The 22,886-nt window shown below is 45.2% G+C and overlaps 1 protein-coding gene across 2 annotated transcripts in view; it reads left to right on the forward strand.

Annotated features, from left to right (window-relative positions):
- LOC115566855 (nectin-2) overlaps positions 1-22,886 on the forward strand; it is an 85,081-nt gene that overhangs the window by 21,720 nt on the left and 40,475 nt on the right. For both annotated transcript variants that reach the window (XM_030392884.1, XM_030392885.1), the window contains exons 2-6: positions 9,879-9,988; positions 10,887-11,136; positions 14,417-14,710; positions 14,879-14,996; positions 15,619-15,767. In XM_030392884.1, coding sequence (XP_030248744.1) covers positions 9,879-9,988; positions 10,887-11,136; positions 14,417-14,710; positions 14,879-14,996; positions 15,619-15,767 — 921 coding nt within the window. The remainder of the gene's footprint in view (positions 1-9,878; positions 9,989-10,886; positions 11,137-14,416; positions 14,711-14,878; positions 14,997-15,618; positions 15,768-22,886) is intronic.

The raw sequence follows: 22,886 nt of genomic DNA on the forward strand, positions 1-22,886 counted from the left end.
TGCTAATAGCCGTCTCCCTCGTATCACCGATATGAGGGAGATGGCGTTTTAATCCTTTAATGTGCAGTATAAATTGGATTGGTCTCTCACCCCCTCAACTATGAATGAGCTGCGCGTTGACAGCGTTGTTGACCAATGGGCTCGTCGGTAGCGGGCAGAGTGGCAGCCCTGACACTGTGGGAAGAGCAGCTGGGGAATGGAGCCCCCCCCTTCTTCACCCAAGGTGAATTAAAGGTGAACGATGAAAAACCTGGAAACACAGCTGTGTTTGGGTCCGGGGGCGGGGTTGTCATGGAATTCCTCTCACTTAAACAGGCGGCTTTGGTTTTTAATTCGGGGAAAGGATCACACCCAGCTTGAAATATCCTCTCTGACACCTCTGGTAGACTCTCACATTCAAGTGTTGTTAGGGAGGCGAAAATAGGACGCATAATCACATCATGTTAACAGCTGACACACCAAGGGAGGGACGGATGTATACACAAAACGATGGATAACGAGAGAGACACACACGCACATCCCGCCTCGGACATCTGTAGAAGTACATGGCACTTTACTCCAGCTGTGCACTTCTGACTTTAGCCTGATCCTATAATTCATGCCTATTTCTGAAGTAAGATGCTGCCAGACTCTGGATGTGCACGCACACGCGCGCTCCCAAAGTCATTCAGAAAGTGAAGTCTGAAGGATTTTTCTTGGCGAGCTTTACTGCTAGACCTGATAAAGAGGTGCAAGGCCTTAGCATGCATAATGGAAGAATAGATCAAGATATTTCCCAGACTCCGACCCTAGACCTGTCGGGGAAAAAAATGTTTTCTCAAAGAAGCGGATTTACATTTTATACTCCCGCACTGACTGCAGATCTGTCACTATGGTCACCCCGCAGTCAAACCCCAAATTACATGCAGGGCTAAAATAACATGCCCAGTACAATTACCATGAGGAGCGATGGCACACAAGGCTAGAATGAAGAAGTCAGACAGAAAAAGAACTAGCAGACTAAAGGAAAAAAAAAAGAAAGTAGTCAAGGAAGAGGAGAATGAGCCAGAGGGATGAAAAGGATTTATTCCAAAATGAAAAGACAGGACAGGGCTATGGCACAGAGGGAAAAAAAGGAAGTGAGCGATGCGGAGAGAAGGCGAGTGTGGTGGAGGTAGAATGATGTGCAGGGCCCGAGCAGACAAAGCAGAGCTGGGAGCCGCGGGGGAGCTGGGTGTCTGTCAGCCATCCAGCCAGTAAGTTATTCAGTCACTTATTCAGTGGGTTGGAGCGATAGCAGTAGCAAGGCAGTATAGAGGCAGTTATTTGTTTGGCCCAGGAGAGCGGTGTCCGTTCCGTCCACAGTAAACTGCATGTTACAAGCAGGACTTTACTGACCCTAAACGGGCCGAGCGCCAGATGAAAACACGCGACGCCATAAAACCTCGCTCGCTTCTTGTGGCCTTTCTGTTTTCTGTGATGAGCTTTATACACCTCTACTTTAACACAGTTGCTGTATTTTTTTTCATGCCCCAGAGTTAGTCCTTTATCGCGGTCTTTCCTCCTTGACCAGCTTCCCTCACTCACTCTCCCTCCCCTCCCCTCTCCCGGGTCAGGTACCGTGTAGATGTTGGTGTTTATCAATAATGAAGAGATGAGAGGAGGAGGAGAAGAGCACACTGCCTTCGTTCTTACCCGTGGATGAATTATTCACCCGGTGGAGAAGAGTGCCTCTCCACCCTATGTGTGTACGACGGTGTTTCTGTCTAACCGTGGTTATGCTTTACCTCGCAGTCGTACGTGTGGAAATGTGTTTTTGTCTCACCCCAGCCACACACAAACCATTTTGACTCCTTTGCAAATCATTTTTTTTTTTATCTCTTATGCATGCTTTTCCCTTAGCTTGGCAGATGCTAAATGATTAAGCGTGTTATGTATGTTGTTGGTTGGAGGTTTCATCCTGTTGCGAGGTGTGATGCGCTGCGGAGAAACAAAAGAAACCGCCATGTATGTTTGATGGGTCGCTGCTGTTTTTCCAATTTAATTCAAACAAACACAGTTTCCCATTACAGACCTGCCCAACCGCTAGAGCTTGCTGGACCTTAAATATTCTGTTTGTCGTAAGTACATAACTGAGAATGCAAGATAGGAGGATGGGGTAGCAAGAGAGTTCCACAGAGAGAGGTACGCACGGGCTATTGTGGATGTAAATTGATGTCAGGGCCCTGCAGTTAAATGGTGAGGAGATCCCTTTGTGAATTCCTATACTTGAACAGTTTCCTCTTACTCTCAAACTCATGCATACTGTATAGAATTGGTCGCAGTGCAAGACGAAGGTTATTGTCGAGCTTTCGAGGCAGGAAGTTCCGGCATTTCCTGCTGAAGTTTAAACCGTTTCAAGAGTTTAGAATTCCTCTTTCTGAGAGGTTTTTTAAACTTCCCTGCTGGGTCTTCTTTCATTAAGACGATGCACTTAATTGAATTGGCAAATGCTTATTTTTGCAAATGATATTCGCTCCAGTCCTAAGGCATGTTTGTTATAAACCGGCAACTAAATGGGAATATGCATCAGTATACAGATGCATGCTTGTACACACATACACACACTCGCCAAACACACACCTCCCAGTGCAGATTTCTCCTCCAGCTGTTCATTTCTCCTTGGCACTTTGAAGCCTGTTCATGTCTCCCCGTGTCCCTCCCTCCAAACCCCTATTTCTCCTTCGCTCCCCTTCTGTTCCATTTCATGCATTTCTGCCTCCCTTCCTCGTTTCTGCCTGTGTCTTTGACTTCTCTTCTCTTTCCACAGACTCAGTTATCAAATATTTCATCATGACACTGTGAACAAAGTGAAATGTAGCACTCCCTCCTTCTTGCACCTTTTTCTTCCTCTGCTCCTGTTGCATCACGGGGGTTGGTTTTTTACCTCCTGTCTCCTGCATGCAACCTCGCTGTAACACCAAGCCCCTTTTACAGCAGGGTTTATTTGTTACATTTCTGAGTTAAATGATCTTCCATGGTGATTTTTGAGTGCAGATCTCACACGATAGCCTTGAAGTCTTTGAAGTGTGCGTCTTTATCAAACAAGGGTGCTTTCAACACGATTGCTCCCACCAGTAAAGCTAACGGCACGCATAGATTATAATATGATGTCACTGGAGAAGTAGCTACTCCTAAATCTAGCTTTCTCATGTGCCATCGATCGGTCCCTTATAGAGAGCCCAGTGGAAAGGTCAATGAGAAGACGAGACACATCTCAAGTCTTCATTTCCTAGTTTTATTCTTGGCTTGTCAAACTGCCTCGCCTGTCAAAGCTAAGCTGCATTCCCGCTCCTCTCCCTGCATACTAAAGTATCCACATCTAAATGTGTGTGCGTGCATGCACAGTGTATGCACGTACATTGCAGGTTTGTGTGGCTGTATGTGTGCTCGCTTTCGTGTGTGTGTGCATGTGAAGGTCAGAGGATCCAGTGCTGCAAGTGTCGGGTAGCAGCGGCAGACAGCAGGTTGAGGTTGGTGCTGCTCCAGACTCCAGCTGATAATGGCTATTAGTACACACCAGCAGCAGTTTGGACATGACACGCAGCCACAGCAGTGTTGCTGCTCCAGTTTGGACACAAATGATGACAACATCACGCACAAGTCCGTAACAAAAGCAGCTATACAGGCAGGCCATTTAAAGTAGAATGTCAGACGGCGCGTGTCGGCTTTAATTCACGTCTGACCGACTCTGCTTATGAGTTTTTCTAAAGCGGCACAAAGGAGCTAACAGAGCTCTAAAGAGATGGCTAGTCGGCGCCCAAACTGCAGGCGCATCAGCCTCAAAAACTTAAATATTAGTTATCTCCAGTGATGAAAGGAACAGTTTTGAAGATTTAGTGAGGCAGTTCTCTGGCTACAATCTGTTGCTCCTCATGGGAGACACAATAGTCACATTTGGACATTCACTGTTGAAGAGTTGGACTATGCAAAAATAAACAAAAAACGCTTCGACTCCCACACAGGAGGTGAACAGCATGGACAAAAACACTCTCAAACCCCCTTTAAGCTGAAAGTCAGCACTTTAATCTCAGTTGTTGTTTCATTTCAGGGCCATTTGCCGGAGCACAGAGCCAAAACAACGGAAAAATATGTCACTGTCCCAATACTTACAAGCTGCGCCGTACAAAAGTACAGACCCAGTAATAATCGTGGAATTGAATCGGCATCTCTGTGCCAATGTCTCAAAAAAACAAAATTGCACGTCGGGAGCCTCGCAAAGCTGGTATTTGGCAGAGCTTTCATTTAGAAACCACTTGTATCCAAGGCCAGTGCACAAACACGCAGACACTGTACTGAGAATAAAACCGAGACCACTGAACAATGAAAAAGCAACATGATCAAATGGATAATACTTAATCAACTCCAACACTCAGGTTCTTGTTTTGGGGCACATTCAAGGATGACTTCAACCCGCAGTGTTGTCTGACTACTGTTAATCATAGCAGGGGAATATCCGATAACATGGACTTTCACCACACATTTTATTATGAGTGAGGAATTTTATAGCATCTTTCAAAGTCCAATGTGCATCATGTGCTGAAAGATGAAGCTGAATGGTTTCAAAGGATCAGCCTAGACATTCCTGCACCTTTTTTCTTTTGAATTAACATTATATATTATTCATGGAACATCAAACTTAAAGCAAAACTCTCGCCAAAATGCAACCTAGGCTCTTTTTGTGAATGTGCCTGAGTCAAACCTTCGTGTAAAAGCATAATTACCATGAAAGAGGCACTTTTAAGATTTACGTATTTATGTTTTCGGGTCAAACTTGTTTTCAATGGGAGTGCCGGGGCACTTTAACGATAGAATCAAAATCGCTATTTTCAAAACACTAAGAAAGCTCGACACAACATGAAACTTTGCTTGTAGTATCACCAGGGTCTCTACACATGAACACGAGCATTGAGAACATTGTTTGTGTACACGGAGTTTACTAAAAACGTTTTTGAACTACTCGAGTTAGCAGATACTTGTTCCGCTATCCGCCGTCCTGCCAATCACAAGTATCGATCTCCTAATGCGACTTAACATGGAGGTGAGTTGAGGTGGACTGCTCCTAAAGCTTAGTTCCATATAAATGCACGGATAATTTGTTGTTTTGTTGCAAACAATATTGACCTTGAAGTTGAAAAAGGAGACTCGTATAAGAAACAATACTAAATTGCATTGTTGCTGGAAGACCGTAGCGGTCCTCCTTAACTGTCCAAGTCGCGTTGGGAAATCGACACTTCTCCACTGGCAGGACAGCGGCGAGTGGAACAAGCAACTGCTAACGTGAGTTGTCCAAAAACTCTCTTTTATTAGCAAACTCTGTGTACACAAATGGTGTTCTCAATGCTCGTGTTCCTGTGTAGAGATACTGGTGATACTACGAGCAAAGTTTCATGTTGTGTCGAGCGTTCTTAGTGTTTTAAGAATGCTATTGCTATAGTGCGAAATATATACGGAAATAAAAGTGCCTCTTTCGTCGTAATAATGGTTTTATACGAAGGATTGACTCGGGTACATTCACCAAAAAAGCCTAGGTTGCATTTTGGCGAGGGTTTCGCTTTAACGATAATTCATGTCTGTCCATCAACTCATCAGTCAGGTCAGCTAAAAGAAAACTGATGCTTTTTTTGAGCCTTAAAGCAAGTAAACCTATTCTGTTAGTAACCCAAAATAAAATTACGAACCTGAAAACGAGCACCATATGTCTCCTTTAATATGGGCACTTTAATATGCTATTATTTATTTATCACAACTCATGTTAAACAGTGTTTTTGCATGTTGCAGATTTCCATCATACTGTGCACACCCAGTACTCATGATTACGTGTTTCCGTCATTACTGTCAGAGGCAACATTAAGCCACCCAGCCTGCAGAGACACACACAGTATTGTGAAGTCTGACCAAAATGGGTCTAACGGAATCAGGAAAAACTCATTTCATTACATCACAAGAGCCACCCTCAGGTCCTGAAACTCAGCATGTGAAGTCATCAAGTCTGAAAGGTGGGCTGGGAATCGTTCTAATTCCCCTGTCAGAAAAAGATTATGTTTGAGGAAGAAAAAATCCAAGACAGATTCCATCAGTACAGAAAAGTGACGCTCCAGCCTGCACTCCATACTGCTTGTATCAAAGCTATTACTCTTCAGGAGTGGAGAGGGTGGGCATAACAATAACAACAACAAGAGAATAATGGAAATGGAGAAATTCGCGCCAACCTGGAAGAATAATGAAAGCCCACAATGCTTATTGAGACAGCAGCGCACTGGAAAGGCCAAAGGAAAACACACCCACATTCTTTCTATCTCTTTCTCGCTCAGAATTGCACACACACACACACACACACACACACACACATACACATACACATACACATACACATACACACACACACACATACACACACACATACACACATACCATATGTGCGAGGAAGCAATCTTTAAGAACATGGAGAATGGGAAAGCTTCATTCTAGCCCACCTGACAGTGCGTAGCCACTAGCTTGATGAAATGGCGGAGAGTCAGTGAGCTCTGAAGGCCATTAGATATTTTAGGTGATGGCCTGCACTCCCTGTCCCCCTGACGCCGTGCTTTTCTCCACTATAGCAGGGATCAGGCAGAGGACATGAATGCCATTAGGCGTCTCAGTCAGGCAGCGAGGCAGGCGGACACAGGCTGATAAGCGTATGTTCGTTTCATAAGCCACGGCTGGCTAAAATGGGCTGCAGAGCAAATTAGGATTTTGAGTAGTTTTTGTTGAGTTGCTTTCTGGCTTCCTCTGGCTCATTCACGATGTTGCTGTGTTTTCCCCCCCTCCTTCTATCTCTCTATTCACAGCCACACTGTTTCTCACAAGGTCATGTGTGGTGTCTAACCTGCCGCTCGCTGCTCCACACCACCTCCTGCTCTTCTCCCCTCAGCTGCCTCTCCTCGGCCTGTTTCTCTCTACCTGTATCACCCCCACTCGCACCTCTCCATTTTTAGTTTCTCCCATCGCCTCGCTCTTGGTCTTTCTTTCACCTACTTCCTCTCTCACTTCTCCCATTTCTCTCATCTAAATGTCTCTCTCTTTTGTCCCTCAGCCGTCTCCTATTAACCTTGTTTATAGCTCACACCGTCGCCTCTTTGAGATCCTCCTCCTCTCTCACCACTTTCTCTCTTCGCTCCCTCTTTCATTCTCTATTCCTAGCACCGATTCTCTTCACACACTTTCATCCCCACTTTCCTTTACACCCCCTCACCCGCCCCTCCTCTGCTCTTATCCTCCATCACTTTGGCATTCCCAGGCTGTCTCTCGTCTCCTTCTTTCATCCTTCCATCCTCCTCGCACACTTTCTCTCCTGCTTCCTTCCTGATTAATTTTCGTCTGCACAGACGAACGGTGGGAAATATGGAAATGTCAGCGTGACCAGGCAGGGGATCAGAGAGAACTGTGTTAATATGGCAGGGCTGTCGCAGCACCATCAGCATAATGTGTGTGTGCGCACATCATGTGGGTGTTAAAGACATAATGATAGGTGACAGTATTTATGATGGTGACATCCAGCCACTTGGAGGATGCTGAAGAGGGCAGCTTGTGTGTGCACGTGTTTGTTTGTTCATGTGCGTTTGGTTTTCGTGCCGTTTCTTGTCTGTCACCTGCAGGCAGCAGAGCTACTGTAAGTAGAGCAGCGGTGACACAAGGCTTCTGTTCTTACTCTCCTCCCCTCCAACCCTCTAGTTCTCTCCCTCCATCTCTCTCTCCCTCTCTTGTCGCTCTTCCTTTCTTCTCAGTCGTACCCTTGAACCGTCTTTTATTCTCTAATTCCCTTAGTTCCTCTCTGCTCCCGCCTCTCCACGCTCTCTCTTTTCTGTTTTTATATGACCAATGCTCTCTAAATATTTATACTGACAATTACTATTTCAAATGCCGCTTGCCTAAGGATTTCCAAAAGCTTGTTGTGTCCGCGTACTCGCACGCGCATGCACGCGCTGACTTCTCTTCTCTGTGTCTGCTGTTCTAATGACACAGACGCTCTGAGTCCTCAGAACTGGGGTTTGGGGACCATCATGGAAGATGAAGCCGTGCAAGTCTCTGTATGTCTTGTGTGTAATATTCATTTCCCCGGGGCTGTATAGAGTCTCATAAGGCCAGCCTGTCTCTCATCTGAGCTCTGGCAGGAGTTGACCTGCGTTGGCTCTCCTCTTATTGCCTCCCAATGACAGACAACAGGTCCAGCTCGGCTCTGCCCCAACATAATGTGTGTGGACGCAGCCGCTCTGCATGTGTTTGCGTGTGAATTTGCACATGTGCAAACAGGCGAAACCTGAGGCGGGGTAACTTTATCTTTAGTGCCACATTGTTTTACAGCCTGCGACATGTCAGGCCTGATCCATACCCCCCAATCAAGACAAGTAATGAAGGGCTTCAATAAGCCTTCATCCCCTTTACTCTATCAGTGCTACACCGTTTGGTAACCAGAGTACAGCTCCCATTCCCAAAGCTCATCTGTTGTTAGTCAGACCAGTTCAGGTAGATTGACGGAGACTTGCAGCTTGATCCTCATTAAATGCTGTAGACATCTGAAAGATCACAGGCCTCGACAATAAAGCTGTCATGTGTATGAATGTGTATGCGCATGCTTTTTTGTGTCCTCTTGTGCAGATATGTGTGTCCATGACAGGGAAAAAAACAAGCGAGCTGTTCCTCTCTCCAGCCCAATAAGGCTCTGTGCTGCTCCCACGGGCTGCTTAGTGGTTGTCCGGAGGTTCCTCTGTGGCTACAAGGGGGTTGTTTTGTGGTTGTAAATTGGGCTGGTCCTGCGAGAGCTGGTGTTATTCTAGGAAAGGCTTGTTTTCCTCCACTTTCCCACTCAGTTTGTTGCTCCTTCCTCCCTCTCCTCTTCCTCCGTATTGATATCTCGGATCTCCCCAGAGAAGAGGAAGGTGCGGTGTTTATTGCTCGTCAAAAGAGAAAGACAGCGCTGGCCTTTCCTCTTATCTCCTAGCCTATGGGTTTCATGTTTTTGTGTGCGTGCATGCGTGTGTTTGTTTGTGTGTGTGTGTGTGTGTGTGTTTTCCATCAGGCCTGCAGATCATATTAGTTTCAACACAATAGCTTTGGCTCAGCACAAACTGGTGGAACTAGTTCTGCAAGTAATTGTTTGTCTTTAGGGGAAATTGTGTTTCACTGGTGCTGTAAACGTGTGTAGCTTGCTGGTAAACACACTGGGAGCGAACACGCGTTCGCGCACGTAGCCCTGGCTGCAGACATTTGAAGTTGTGTATCCGCAGGTAATCCACTCTTACTTAAAACAGGTGCCATCTTGCTGACATACACTAATGCGCGCTTACTCATACAAGTAATTACATTTTCACAGAGACCTGGATTACACACACACACTCGCATACACGGACAGATTGTCGTTCTAAAGCTCCCTCTCTCTTACTGTTTCTCACACGCCCACTGACACAACACACCAAGAAAAGCGTATTTATTTTGACTCTTTGCTGTTACACAGGAATGTGTCGGCACAGCAAATGGCAGGCTATAGAAAAGCATAACCCATCCAGATGATTTATGACCTTAGTGCAAAAGAGAACTGGTGTTCCTTTTTTTTTTTTTTCACCACACATCCTCTTTTTTTTTTGTTCAGCCGCTCCATCCAGACGCACAATCATAGAGAGATACCAGACTCTTGGCCTACTTGCCTGGGTTCACTAATGCTGTCCTCTGTTGTACCAGACACTTCCACACTCTCCTCATTTATCATCAGGAGGCTTTGTACCAACACGATCCCTCTGCTGCGTTTCCTCAACACCTCTTCCTAGTTTGGGAATGAAGGAAACAGCTGATGAATATTTCTCTTTCTCTGTTCCTCCCAGGAGCCTCAGGTCAGCGGGTGAAGGTGGAGCCGGAGGTGTCGTCGTATCCTGGCCAGACAGTCAACCTGCGCTGTGCCTTTACGGATGCCACCGGGATTCAGCTCACAATGGTCAGATACACATACTGCTGTGATACAATTGTTTTCATTGTTTTCAGTCAGGATTTGATTACCACTGGATACCACCGCACTCGTATTAACTCTAAACTGGGTTTGTGGTGTGAGGTTCTAATAAAAATGTCTGTTTCATCCCGAAATTGCAGCTCATTGTGCTGACTTGTCACAGTAATTTGTTGCAATTGCTCAGGACTACAATTTGCATTCACAATCCAAGCGAACAGATGATGGACATTTAGCGAATACACAATTTCATATTTGACTAAACATGTGGCTATTTCTCTGTGAAATAAAGCATTCGTCAATTATGCATCAAACTGATTGTGCTCGTGTGTGAGAGTTAGTCTCACAGGTGGACGAGAGCGATTCATTGCAATCAAAAAAAAACATTAAATGATATAATACAAGTCCAGATGCCTTGTTTATCCGGCACATTAAACCTTAATCTAACAAATCATAGCCTGCAGAAATCATCCTGCGGCTAGTAATAGTTTTTTTTATTTTTTTTATTGCATTTAGGCTTAATGTTTTATTACTCCAAACAAACAATACTAAGCTTCATTTTGCTTTAGGGAATTGAATATGGTAATGGAAACACTTCTTAGTTGCATCTCATTGAAGTGGGATGTGCACAACTCTGCTCGGTTCCACTAAGAGCAGCTGAGAGAGAGACAGGCCCGCTCCTGAAAAGCTTCACATCCATATTCATACCTGCTCCACTTATTTGATTGTGATGCTGTGATCGCTGCCCCGTGGAGTTTACAGCAAAAATGTTGAAGTCTTACAAAGCCCTCCAGTGTCGCTTATCAATGCCATGATAAATGAGGGCCGTTGTTTTCCTCAGTCACTGTACGCATCTTCACTGCTGACCCCTGTGCCTCCTCCACCGCAGGTGACGTGGATCTACGAGCCGAAGGAGGGCGAGAGGATCAACATCGCTGTGTTTCACCCCAACTTCGACCCCAACTACCCCGATTCGCCCGTCAAGGGCAGAGTCAGCTTCACACCCAGTCCCCCTAGCCTGGCCAGTCCCTCCATCCAGATAAGCGAGGTTAGGATGACCGACGAGGGGAGGTACATCTGCGAGTATGCTACCTACCCCAGTGGCAATGAGCAAGGCATCACACACCTGGTCATGCTGGGTAAGTCACAGATAATCTATATACCGCTTGTGTACAAACCATTGACCATTCAGAGTCTAAAAACTAACCCTAATGTGGAAGTACTTTAAACCTGCAGTCTTTCTAATGCCTTCATGCAAAAAGAAGTCCAACTGCTTATGAGAAGATGACCCAACTTGTCTTTACTCGTTTTATCACCTCAGTAAACAGTTAACCCATGAGTTTATGGCCTCAATCACTAGTTTCAGTTCTTCCTCAGTACAGCATTATGTTCATCTCACAAATTATGGTCCCATTTACAGTAAAAGAGACGTTAAAGCAGGAAATGCGTTGGGGGGGTGGCTACCTTATGACTAATGAGTGGCTACCACAAAATCTCCACCGGTTCTCAGTTAGAGCAAATCAGTTTCCTCCCCAGCTCCACCCTCTCCTGAAAATATGGTCTCTTCTGGCTTCAACATTGACAAGCTCAAGGCTTCAAAGTGGGTGACTTCCCTGTGTTTCAACACTTTGCACGGACAAGAAGGCTAAAAAATGAGGAAGGGACATCAGTGAAACTTGCTTTGGTGCCATAATGTCGTGTCAGCTGTATTAACATGCAGGAGAAACACACTAAAACCAAAACACATCTACATTGTATGACTTCTGAAGAAAAAAGGCCTCCAGAAAATGGAAGAGCACACTTTAGAAAGAAGGTCAACGGAGAAAAAAAAATGATTTGAAAAGTTTCCCTTGATGGCTACTGCTCGCAATGTAATTGTTGTCTCATCAGTGATATTTGGTATGGACAGGCCTCGTTTGACAGAGTTAACAGCATTACCAAACGTGACCAATCATTTTGAAATCAAATCTGTCGTTAACCTGCTCTCTGAAGTGTGTTCTTTCGTTTTCTTGGGGCATTTCTTCATCAGAAGTCATACGATGTGGATATGTTGGGTCACAGTGTGTTCGTGTGGTTTCAACACAGCTGTGTTGTAATAATGCCTTTTTAAGGTTTCTTGTAACAGACAAGACTCAAATTACAAGAAGAACACAGCGGAAGGTGCGACCACGTGGCACATGAAGGCCCATGGATTTGATGAGTACAATGTAAATAATACGCCGTGGCCATCACAGTCACCCCAGTCTCGACCCATTTTAACACCTATGGGATATTTTGGACTGATGTGTCGGCCAGCAACCAGGAGATCCACTGATGTTCAACATGAGGAATAATGTTTCTCCAACAAAGAACAGAGGCTTTGTTTCAGTCTCAGCCTTTTGGGTTTACTTTGAAACTACCATCAGAAGCAGGTAGTGTTGTCAGAAAACTACAGCTAATAAACACAAAAGCTTGAGTCTGAAAGGATGCCTTTTTTTTTTTTTTTTTTTTACAGTACACAATGTTATCTACTGGTATTAGGCCATCAAAACACCAGATGCAAGGCGATCTTTGGAAGAATATTTTATCAGACCAAGATCCTGCTGTAATTCCGCTGGTTGATGTTAATATAGAAAAGATGCAGATGTTGAGGTAACTAAAGAGCTGCAATGATTAGTCGATTCAATTTGTAAAGAAATCCTTTGCGAATTACTTTGAGGTTGGATTAATAATTTCAGTAATATTTTATTTCAAGCGATAATGTCAAATAATTGCCTGTTCTAGCCTTAAATGTAAAGATTAGCTGCTTTTCTTTGTCATTTAAATTGGCAAAAAACATCAGTTATTAAAGAATTAAAATTACATTAAAACTAAAACAGGCTTACACTTCCAAGCCTCCTATGAGACACAATTTGACCGTTTTTTTTTTTAATTTGTCAAGGTAACTTTCAATTTTTAGCCGCAAGGAGCTAAGACAAGAAATTACTCATGATATTGCATTTCTGCAATATTAACTCCAGCCTGGTATACACTAAAAACCTTCCCCCAACCTTTTAAAAGCAAGCCTTGGAGATACACAGAAGCTCTGTGGTTGTAAATATTATAGTGGTTTTATGTCTCTGTCTGTCAAGGGTAACACCCAAGCTGCTGGAATTGTTGTTTACTGACGTGTGCACTTGGGTTAAAACCCACCACAGGTTTCTGCTGCCCAAGGACATGCAACATTGTTAAATGTTCCCCTTGAAAATCTTTTTTTTTTTTTTAATTATAAATAGAAAAGTAACAGTTTTCAAGCCTAAATTGGCTCTTTGTCAGACACAGAAGAATGAAACCCAACACAGCTCCAGACTAATCTGTTCTGAAAGATCTATAGTTGGAGAGTTTCTCCATACTTCTGCACCATGAATAGAATGAGTAGTCAAAGCAATTTATAACAAGAGGACAGGCCAAACATCTTGTACTGCCTTTATTAATTCAGTTAGTGTGTCTCTTGGCAAAAACCTGTGTTTGGCAGCATTTGCGTCTCCAGTAGAGTCTCTAGAGACTTAATGAATCAGTTGTTACTTTTTCAATTTGTCACTTGTCTGTCTACAGTGAGTGTGTGCTTTTACTTAAATATACATAAATATAAAAGTACTCACCACCTACCATTCTCCATCCGTCTGTCGAGCTCTCTCCCTCCCCCAGAGGTAGCATGCAGGTTAAAAGCATGTCCAGATCGGCTTAATTGCTAATATAAGTGGTATTGTCAGATCAATTGTGTTCTTGTTAATGCAATGGAACCATTGGTCTAACCTTGGCCCCGGCACCAGTGCCTCTGCTGCTCTCTCTTCTCCCTCCAACGCATCATGCCTCCCTGCCTCCCCTCAGGCACTTTATTGATCTGGCTGCTTGTCATGCCTGCTGTCAGCTCCTGTCCTGCCTGCTCTCCTCTGATCCCGCTCTAGTATCAGAGACGGAAATTGAGGAGGTATAAGGGCGGAGGTAAAGTAGAGGAGGGGGGTGTGGATGGCCGAGATCGTGTAGCGATTTAGAATTTGTGTATGGAAATGCACTAGACCAGGCAGGGAAATTGTTTATCAATGGAGGGTGATGGGGATAGAGAGGGAATAGATTAAAGGAATGGCGGGAGAGTGAAAGAAGATTTAGGGTTCTGGTGTGTTTGCACTGGCGCTCGTAATTGTTTATCAATGCAGTCTCTGGAGAGGAAACAGACAGAGAAGGCAAGGGGGTGACTGGGGGGACAGAAGACGTTTGGAGATTGAGGTTTTGGATCTGCATTCGCCATGCTGCTGACTCAAATTGTTTATCGATAATGGTGCACATTATCTTTTCCCTCAGCTGTCTTATTTCCATTTTATCTATTTCTGCATCCTTTAATCTTCTCTTTGCCACTCTGTGTCTCTTCCTCTCCCTTCAATCCGTCCATCACTCCATCAGCTAAGCCTCAGAACTCGGCCTCCATCGTAACAGTGGAAGCGGGCACTAAGCCGGTCGTCGTAGCACGCTGCGAGTCCTTGGACGGCCGCCCCGCTGCTCAGATCTCTTGGGTGACCACAGCCAATGGCAATGGGACAACTGTGTCTAAGGCGGGTGCTGACAACACGGTGACCATGACCAGCGAGTACCGCATGGTCCCCACAGCGGCAGACAACGGGAAAGACATCAGCTGCGTGGTGGCGCACAGGACCCAGGTCAAACCTGAGAGCTTCCCCTTGAAGTTAGCTGTTCAATGTAAGAGACCGCACAGGCACACACACACACACACACACACACACACCCCAGCTCCTATTATTTTATGAATTCCTCTGCTGTTCACACTCTAACATGATTGCGGTGACTAATTGAACTCGCTGCTATTTTTTTCTCCCCCTTTCTGCCATTCATCCGTCCTTCCTGCAGACGCCCCTCAGGTGACAATAGTGGGTTACGACAATAATTGGTACTTGGGTCGGACAAATGTGATGCTCACCTGTCAGGCAACTGCAAACCCCGTCGCGCTCTCTGTCCTGTGGAAGACGTAAGTATCCCCACATCCAGCTTCTTTTTGATCTTATCTCATGCTCTGTCTCTCTTTCTCTTATCTCTCTTTCTCTCATTTTTCCCTTCCTCACCCTTCAGTCCCAGGTCCACAGCGATGTAATCAGCGCTTTTATTATTGCCACGACAGCCCTGTGCTCTGATTATGGAGATAACCGTGTAATTTCTCATAATGGACTCTGTGATTTGAGATTTAACCCTCACATAATGAGACGCACAATATGACTCCCTCTGTCACTCTTTTTGTATTATCAGCTATTAGCATAACTGTGTCAAAATTGGAAAAAAAAGGGAAAATCTGGAAATTTCAAATGGGGGAGATGAGATTTTTGGGCCTAGCACCAGCAGTTTTGATTTTCCCCCATGTCCCCATCATATTCTCCTCCAATGTGTGATAATGGATTGCCTTTTGAGGAAGGGGAAAACTGATTGGTTTTGCACTGCCCATCAAGATTAGTGGAATTTGATGACATTGCACAATACAGCACATTTCTGTAAATGCACATCTGTCTCACTGCTCTCATTGTGTAAACCAGAATCCTTTTCTCATTTCTTGCTCTCTTTCCCTCCTTCACATGCCAATTATGCTCATGTCCCTGCAGCCTTTCAGGAGAGATGCCAGACACGGTGCAGATCAACGGCAACGAACTGAAGGTACTGAAGGTGGACGACGCTGTAAACACCACTTTTGTCTGTGAGGTCAAGAACCGGATCGGCGTCGGCAAGGACCAGGTCACAGCCATAGTTAGAGGTGAGTTAAAGGACACAAACGAACACACAACCCAACACATGTACACAAAAACGAATACACAACTACACAACATGTAGACCTGCACACTCTGAGGAAAATCTGTGATGTGCGATAACATCTGTTAGTATTGTGATGACGATAAGACTAACGATAAATAAACAAATATTAAAGTGCTCCTGTGTATTTTAACAAAGGAAAACAACAAAAACATAGAAATTCCATTTGAAAAGCCGTTTGAGTATAGATTTCTAAGTTTACGCGGTGTACCTCAATGCACCATGAAGTCCCCGAAACCAGACGACAGAAGTGCGCTCTTTGAAAGACGCCAAAACGCGACTCTCAACATAGTTTTTTATTACATTAATGGTTTGGTGCAAACATTTACAGACCAGTGTGGCAGATAGCCGTCAAAGATTTACACACCATGCAGAAAATCTACCCGCTTTTGGTGCTTGGCGTGTGTTAATTTCAGAACCACTGCTTAAGAACTTTTGTAAATAAAGGTTTTCCTTGTTGATGTGTTTATCGTGCGTGTTCAAGTTTGATACGAATTACAGGTCAGCATTTGCCCAAACACTCCTCAAGATGTAGGTCAGATAACATTTGAAACGTGCTTCGACCTGCTCGGAGCACAATTATGTGACGAAAGAAGCAAGCAACGAAATGTTCTTCTTGTGCACTTCTTTGTGATGAATTAGCATTAGAACTGCGCCTGTCATCACAAATCCACCCATCAGCCGCTCTAAGTAGGTTAAATCCAAAATGAAGTGTAATTTGCACAAATTGCAAACGTCCTAAAACACTGATAAATTGTGCAGCGTAAATGTGTCAGTAAATCAGTGAACATCTTGGAAAACGAAATGAAAAACACATTTGTGGCTCACTCGGGTCTCGTTCATCATCTAAACCTTCCCCTGGCTTGTATATGAAAACATTTATATCCTCTGAACTGATGAACTGGAACCAAGTGCACTTTCATCACACATGCAACACATTTTCCTGGTGTGCTGAGCTCTCATGTTTTCTCCGGGGACTCACCTTGTTCCGCCTCACATGTCTCATAAACACACACATAACAGACATATTCGGTGCTGAGGGACTGTCCTGGGTGTGTAGTGTAGGGCTAAAGGGTCCAGCTGCTCTGTCCATAAGGTATGTGTGTGTGTGTGTGTGTATTAAGAATGTGTGTAACTGTTTGAGAGCGTGTGTGTGCATGCATTTGCATGCTTTGGGTGTCTGCTTTTCTTGTCTCTCTTTCTTTGTCCTGTTCAGAATGCACGTCACTTTCCCATTTCTCTTTGCATGCACTCAATAACTCTGTAATATGAAAGTGTGTCTGCCTCAGAGGTACCCAAGGTCTGTCTGAACATCACATGGCGTTTACAAAGTGGTTGTTCACAAGGTTTTTAGAGGTAGTTTAGTTAGTCCTTCTTGCAGATACTTTCTCCTACCTTCTCTTTTTTTTTTTTCCCCTCCAACCTCCGAAAGTCACGATCACACAAGCGAACCGAGTAGCTTCTCAGCAGTACCCTTGGCTATCAGTAATGACAGGATGGACTAAAGCGGAGCAAATGAGCAGTGTTCATTAGAGACAGTGTCTTGAAGATAAGGCTGTAATCACTAAAAGTGATACATTTGACTCACAGCGACACAGCCATTGACTTTGAATTGAAGGGGATTTCTGTGTCGCCTTGGGTTCAGCCGAGGCCAGACTTGTGCTGATACACTCTGTCTGTGTTTGTGTGTGCGCATTTGCTTGTCCCCATTTGTGTGTATTCAGGTGTAGGCATCTGTCTGCGTGCTGTTTAGCTTGTGATAAACTCAAGTCTGGGAGTTTAGCCATGCAGAGCGGTGAAGATGAAGAACAGTCTCTCCTTCAATTCCCCTCTGTTCCTCAGTAGTTTTAGCTGAACCCCTCATCTGGGTTCATTCTGCGTTTCACCTCATACAAAATACATCCACCTCCACTCTTCTGTAGTATGCCTGCACTTTGCCAGAAGTTACTTCCTGCTGACATGGGGGTAAACCTCAACCGTAATGGGGGAAAAAAGTGCATTTCTCCAGTGGCTCCACTTTAAGAGCAACCCAGCTACTTCATGCCCTCATTTCCTTTCTTTTTTTCCCCTTGTCCTTTTCCCCAGTCTTTACTCATTTCTTTCTTTCTCTCTAACCCCCATCTTTCTTCAAGTCCCTTGGCTCGTCATGGTGCCACAGCATGCGTCACCACTCCTCTGGGGCCATTCTGTACCGCCGCCTCGTAGTGAAACAGCCTTCTGTAGCACAAAGGATGTCACCATCTCCTGCTGTGCATTACATGCAACAAGCCGGGGAGATACAAAGATCCTGTGAGCGCGGGGAGGAAGATGGAGACTGCTGCTTTTAGAGTGAAAAGCCACCAAATGTGCACCCAGATAAATCAGTGCCAGCATGCAATCCTCACACTTAGTGAGAGAGAGAGCATGAGGGATGGAGGGAGAAAGCGAGGATGCTGACGGCATTTAAAACTCCCATGGGAATCTTGTGCCACTGCATCCTATCTCCTCCGCTATTGGCCTCCGCTATCTCACAGCATAGCGTGTGTGTCTGTCTGTCTCCAAGCCTCTCAGAGCGGATCAGTCACCCTTTGCTGCTTCAGCTCCTGGCTGCTTCTCTCCTCATTCCACCAACCGTTCCCTTCTCGCTCTGTCTTTTATCCTACATTTCCACTGCCATTCTTCATCCCACTTTCTCCTTTTTCCCTATTCCTCTCTCCTTTCTTTCTGCTCTCTCCTGTCTCTGCCAGTGTTGAACTTCCCACAGTTGCCCTGTTCTGTCATCTCCCCGCTCTATCTCGCAGGCCGGCCACCTCCTCCTCCCTCCTTCCCACTCCTCTCTTACTCACTGGCAGAAGAGGAGGAGGAGGAGGAGGAGGATAAGATGTGAGCTAAATTCGCCGGCAGTTAAGAGGTGACGAAGGCAACCAGCGAGTGTCAGAGGGAAGGAGGTTTGCAGAAGGCAGCGAGATGGCGAGAAGCCTTAAGAAAGCGAGACTGAGTCAGTATTGGTTGGAGAGAAATGAAAGGGTTGATGACGGTCGAAACGGAGCGAGAGAAAGATGTGGAATGACTCCAGATGGGGAAGCAGACCTGTGGAGGCTAATGTGAATGCATGTAGACAAACAGGGCTAAGAGGGGCCGACAGGCGTGAAATGGCCAGCACCTGCTACATAGCAGGTCCCCCACTCCTCTCTACCCCACAGCTGCATGACACACAAACACACACATGGATCTACACACTAGCTTGTGTTTGTGTGCGTGTTTGCCCGTGTCCTCTGCCCTCAGTCGTGTCCTGTGCTCCCGGAGGCAGCTAGAGGGATGGATGTCCTCTCTTCTCCTTGCCTCTCCTCCTCTCATCTTCGATCCTGCTGCTTAGTCAGACAGGCAAACGTATCCTATCCTGCTCTCCCCTCCTCTCTCCTTCGATTTATCTCCCTCTCACTATCTCTTTCGCTGCAGTTTGCTCTTTTCATTGCATCTCTCATCCTCTCGGTTAGCATATGCTCTCTCCTCATCCTCCTTATCTCTCTCAGGTTGTCTTTCAGCCTCCACAAGTCTGGCGCTGATCTCCCTGCTCAAAGAAGAGACTCCTGCCCCAAGCATTCTCTCTCTCTCTCTCTCTCTCTCCTGCTCATGCAAGGCTATCTCACTCTCTCTCAAAAGCTTAACTCTTAAATACCAGTAGCTCTTCCTTAATCACAGCTTAGAAGTCTCCATCCTTCCATCCATCCCTCCATTGCAGGCTCCTCTCTCGGGGGGTTCGTGTGTGGCTAACCCAGATTCCCTCCATCTTCCGTCTTGTTCTCGCCCCCCCCCCCCCCCCCCCCCCTTCGTTCCTCAAAGGGGTGGTTCAGAAGTTACATGTCCCCAAAAGAATCCCCCACATCGTCCGAGGGGCTCCCCAGGTCAACGGAAAAGAGATTTCCTCTCATTTCGGTGCATTCACTTCCATTTTCAGACTCATCTAAGGAGACAGTTCAAGGGCAAGGAGCTTGGCCATTTTCCTCCATTGGGTTTGAGGGTGTGTGTGTGTGTCTGCCTGTATCTGTCTGTGTCTGTCAGTGTGTGTCTCCGGCCATGCGAAAAACAGCCAGAGTACAGGTCTGATGGAGCCAAGTCTCCCTCCAGCCTGCAACTGGCCCCCTGCCCACCCCTCATTAGCACACACTCGCCAGCGTGCACACACACACACACACACACACACACACACACGTGCGCACACACACAGCTCTGTTCAATAAGTTAACATGCTGACAGGCAATACTACCAGGCTATGCTCTAGGTGCAGCCCATCCCAGCATAAGACCACTGACGACCATAATGGTGTGTGTGTGTGTGTGTGTGTGTGTACAAGAAGTGTGTATGTGACCATGCGTGTTTTTGGGAGGCTGCAGCAGACATTACTTCCGCTCCATCTCCCTCATTACTTGCGGTCACTTGGAGCTTACGGTCGTGCTGGACGTGACTTCATAAGGAGCATGCTGCTTTTTGGCTTCCACAGTATGGTGTGTGTGTGTGTGACGGGAGGGGAGGGGAGAGGAGGGGAGTGGTGTGGGGGCACAGTTACTGTAGTTATGCATGTTTGTTTTACTGTTTTTTTTTTTCTTCCCCTCGTTATCCACACAGCATGCATATTGCATTTTTTCTGCTGGCTCATCCAACAGCATGTGTTTATAAGATGTCCTCTCCTCACCTACTTAAATAAATTCCACTGGTGCTTTGTTAGGATGTGTCGGGGTCTGTGGTGGGCCTGCACTGGGAGCCCGAGGTGGCTCCTTTTACATCTATCTAGTGAATCTTTCAAGTGTTGTCTCCAGAAGGGCAGAATAAAACATGAATGATCATCCACAAAAGGATTTACCAGCGTTGACTTTGAGAGAGAGGCATGTGAACTGACTTGAGCGACGCATTAAAAATAATTGGATGAGTGGAATTTGGGGAGAATTTGCATTTGAATTTTTAGGATAATTCTCTTTGATGTGGCAGCATCCAGCCCGGAGTTTGCACAGAGATTGTTGGCACGCTGCATGTGCCGGAGCTCCGCGGGGCCCGAGGTGATAATGCATTTCTTGTGTTCCCGTTACAAGTGGACACTGAGGGCTAGCTCTCGCTCTCATGTGTGTGAACAGGAATGTTTAGCACCGCTCGGGGGTAGAAGAGTAGGGTAGAGCAAGGCAGTGCGCTTGGGGAAGCTGGTGGAAGAAATTGAAAGAAAGGATGGGAAAATATATCCCCAAGAAATGAGAATTTTTCTCCCTAGGCATATGGTGAGAGTGAAGCGCAGAGAGAAATGCAACACACGACAGGGACACAAATGTAAATTGGAGGGATGGCAGGGAAAATGGATTTGGAAGAGACGCAGGAGACAGCTGGTGAAGTGCTGGCAGAGATGGAGAGAAGAGAAGTGGCAGAAATGAAAAGGAAGAGAAGAGAATGGAGGAGCGCAGGTGTAGTCGGCAGTCGACGACCGTTTTCTCTCTTGACATGAATCAGTGGTAGAAGAGTTATTCTGTCAGCTCTCTGTACGCTTAACAAGAGGGGCCGGCTTCTGTTGGATTTCAAATGGGAATGACAATAAAAATCTGTCTGATTCGCTACTTTCAAATTTAGGCAGGGATTTCAAGAGCAGCGTCTACTTGTTAATCCTCCGCAGCGGCTGGGGAAAGTGCACAGAGTGGAAAGGAAAGCTCAAGCAACAGAAAAGGATGTTCAGCTTAGCTAAGGATCCTTGATCACTTTCAATCAGGGACTTAAATTAAAAATGAATTTGCTCACCACGACTTATTTGGTTTTATTGTGTTTCCTGTGTGCTCAAACCCGAAGAAAGCAGGAACGAATGATGGATAATAAACAGACTTTATTCAATAAGAAGTTTCAACAACGAAGTGACTTCTTCACAGATTTTATTTATGTGCTTCCAAATGTGCAAAATTACCAAAACAGAATAAACAACATTAAAAAAGGATTTTGAAAAAGGACATGGATTCATAGAAAATGCATCATAAGTTTCGATCTCGAATGCTTTGAACTGTGTGAAAGTGCAAATAATGTGAATTCAGGCATCGGCTTTCACCTCTTCAAGTCGGTTTACTCCTTTAAAGCTCTGAAGAAGACCTCCATAACCTCCATTCTGAGATGATTTTAGTCAAAATGCTTCACAGTACAATGAGTGCAAACCACATCGGTGGAGCCTGACCCTTAACTCAGGCAGTGTCAGTTCAGTACTCCACTGAGTTATAGATGATGACCTCATGAGGAAAACGCTCACAGGGACTGTGGGGAGTCGTCATACTCCCAGAAAGCACTTAGAGCCCTGAACCCATGGCCCTGAAAAGTCTATGCAAAGCAGAACCACTGTCACCATTCTCCTAGAGGCTATACTCGCTAGGAGTGTCTTAACTGCGCTGGTATCAACTCAGTACTTGGAGTTCTGACTAAAATGTGTCCATGGCACCAAGTACTGAGAGCTGGCGTTGAATGCATAGTCTGATTCTTGGTGTTTTTTCCTTAATTTTAATGTAATACTTTCTGATTTATGTAACAATTTAGTTACTTTTGGGCTGTATTTTATTCAGTTCTGTACGGCTGCTAGTGTAGCTTGTACATTTAAATACTATAAGGCTACTACTTCTAGAGATTTCCACAAGCTTAGGAGTCAAGCCAAAGCATTGTTTTTGTAGTGGTGACATTGGTGTTAAAACTTTGAACGTTTCCGATTTATGATGGCAATTAAAAAACCAAACAGTACCCTACCTTAATGTTACCTGGCAGCTTCCCCCTCTGCATAAGCCCTTGCATCTGTTGCGCTTCAAATGCCTTCTTTAAAATATTGCACTAATAACACTGCAGAGGTATGTCGAGGGACTGGGAAGTGCAAGTTCAGAGAACAAGCGCTATATTACTTAGGAAGTCATGTGGGACGTCTTTGCAACCTTGATTTAGACACCGGTACTTCTCTCTGGAGTTTTGATGCACAAACAGAAATACTGCTCATTGGGTAGTGGAGCCCTAGATTTACTCATACCTTCCTCAGCCGTTCTGCACTCTAAGAAAGTATATAGTATAAGATATAAACTTGATATGG

This window comes from Sparus aurata, chromosome 17 (genome assembly GCF_900880675.1).
Source record: "Sparus aurata chromosome 17, fSpaAur1.1, whole genome shotgun sequence".
In the NCBI taxonomy this organism is placed as follows: domain Eukaryota; kingdom Metazoa; phylum Chordata; class Actinopteri; order Spariformes; family Sparidae; genus Sparus; species Sparus aurata.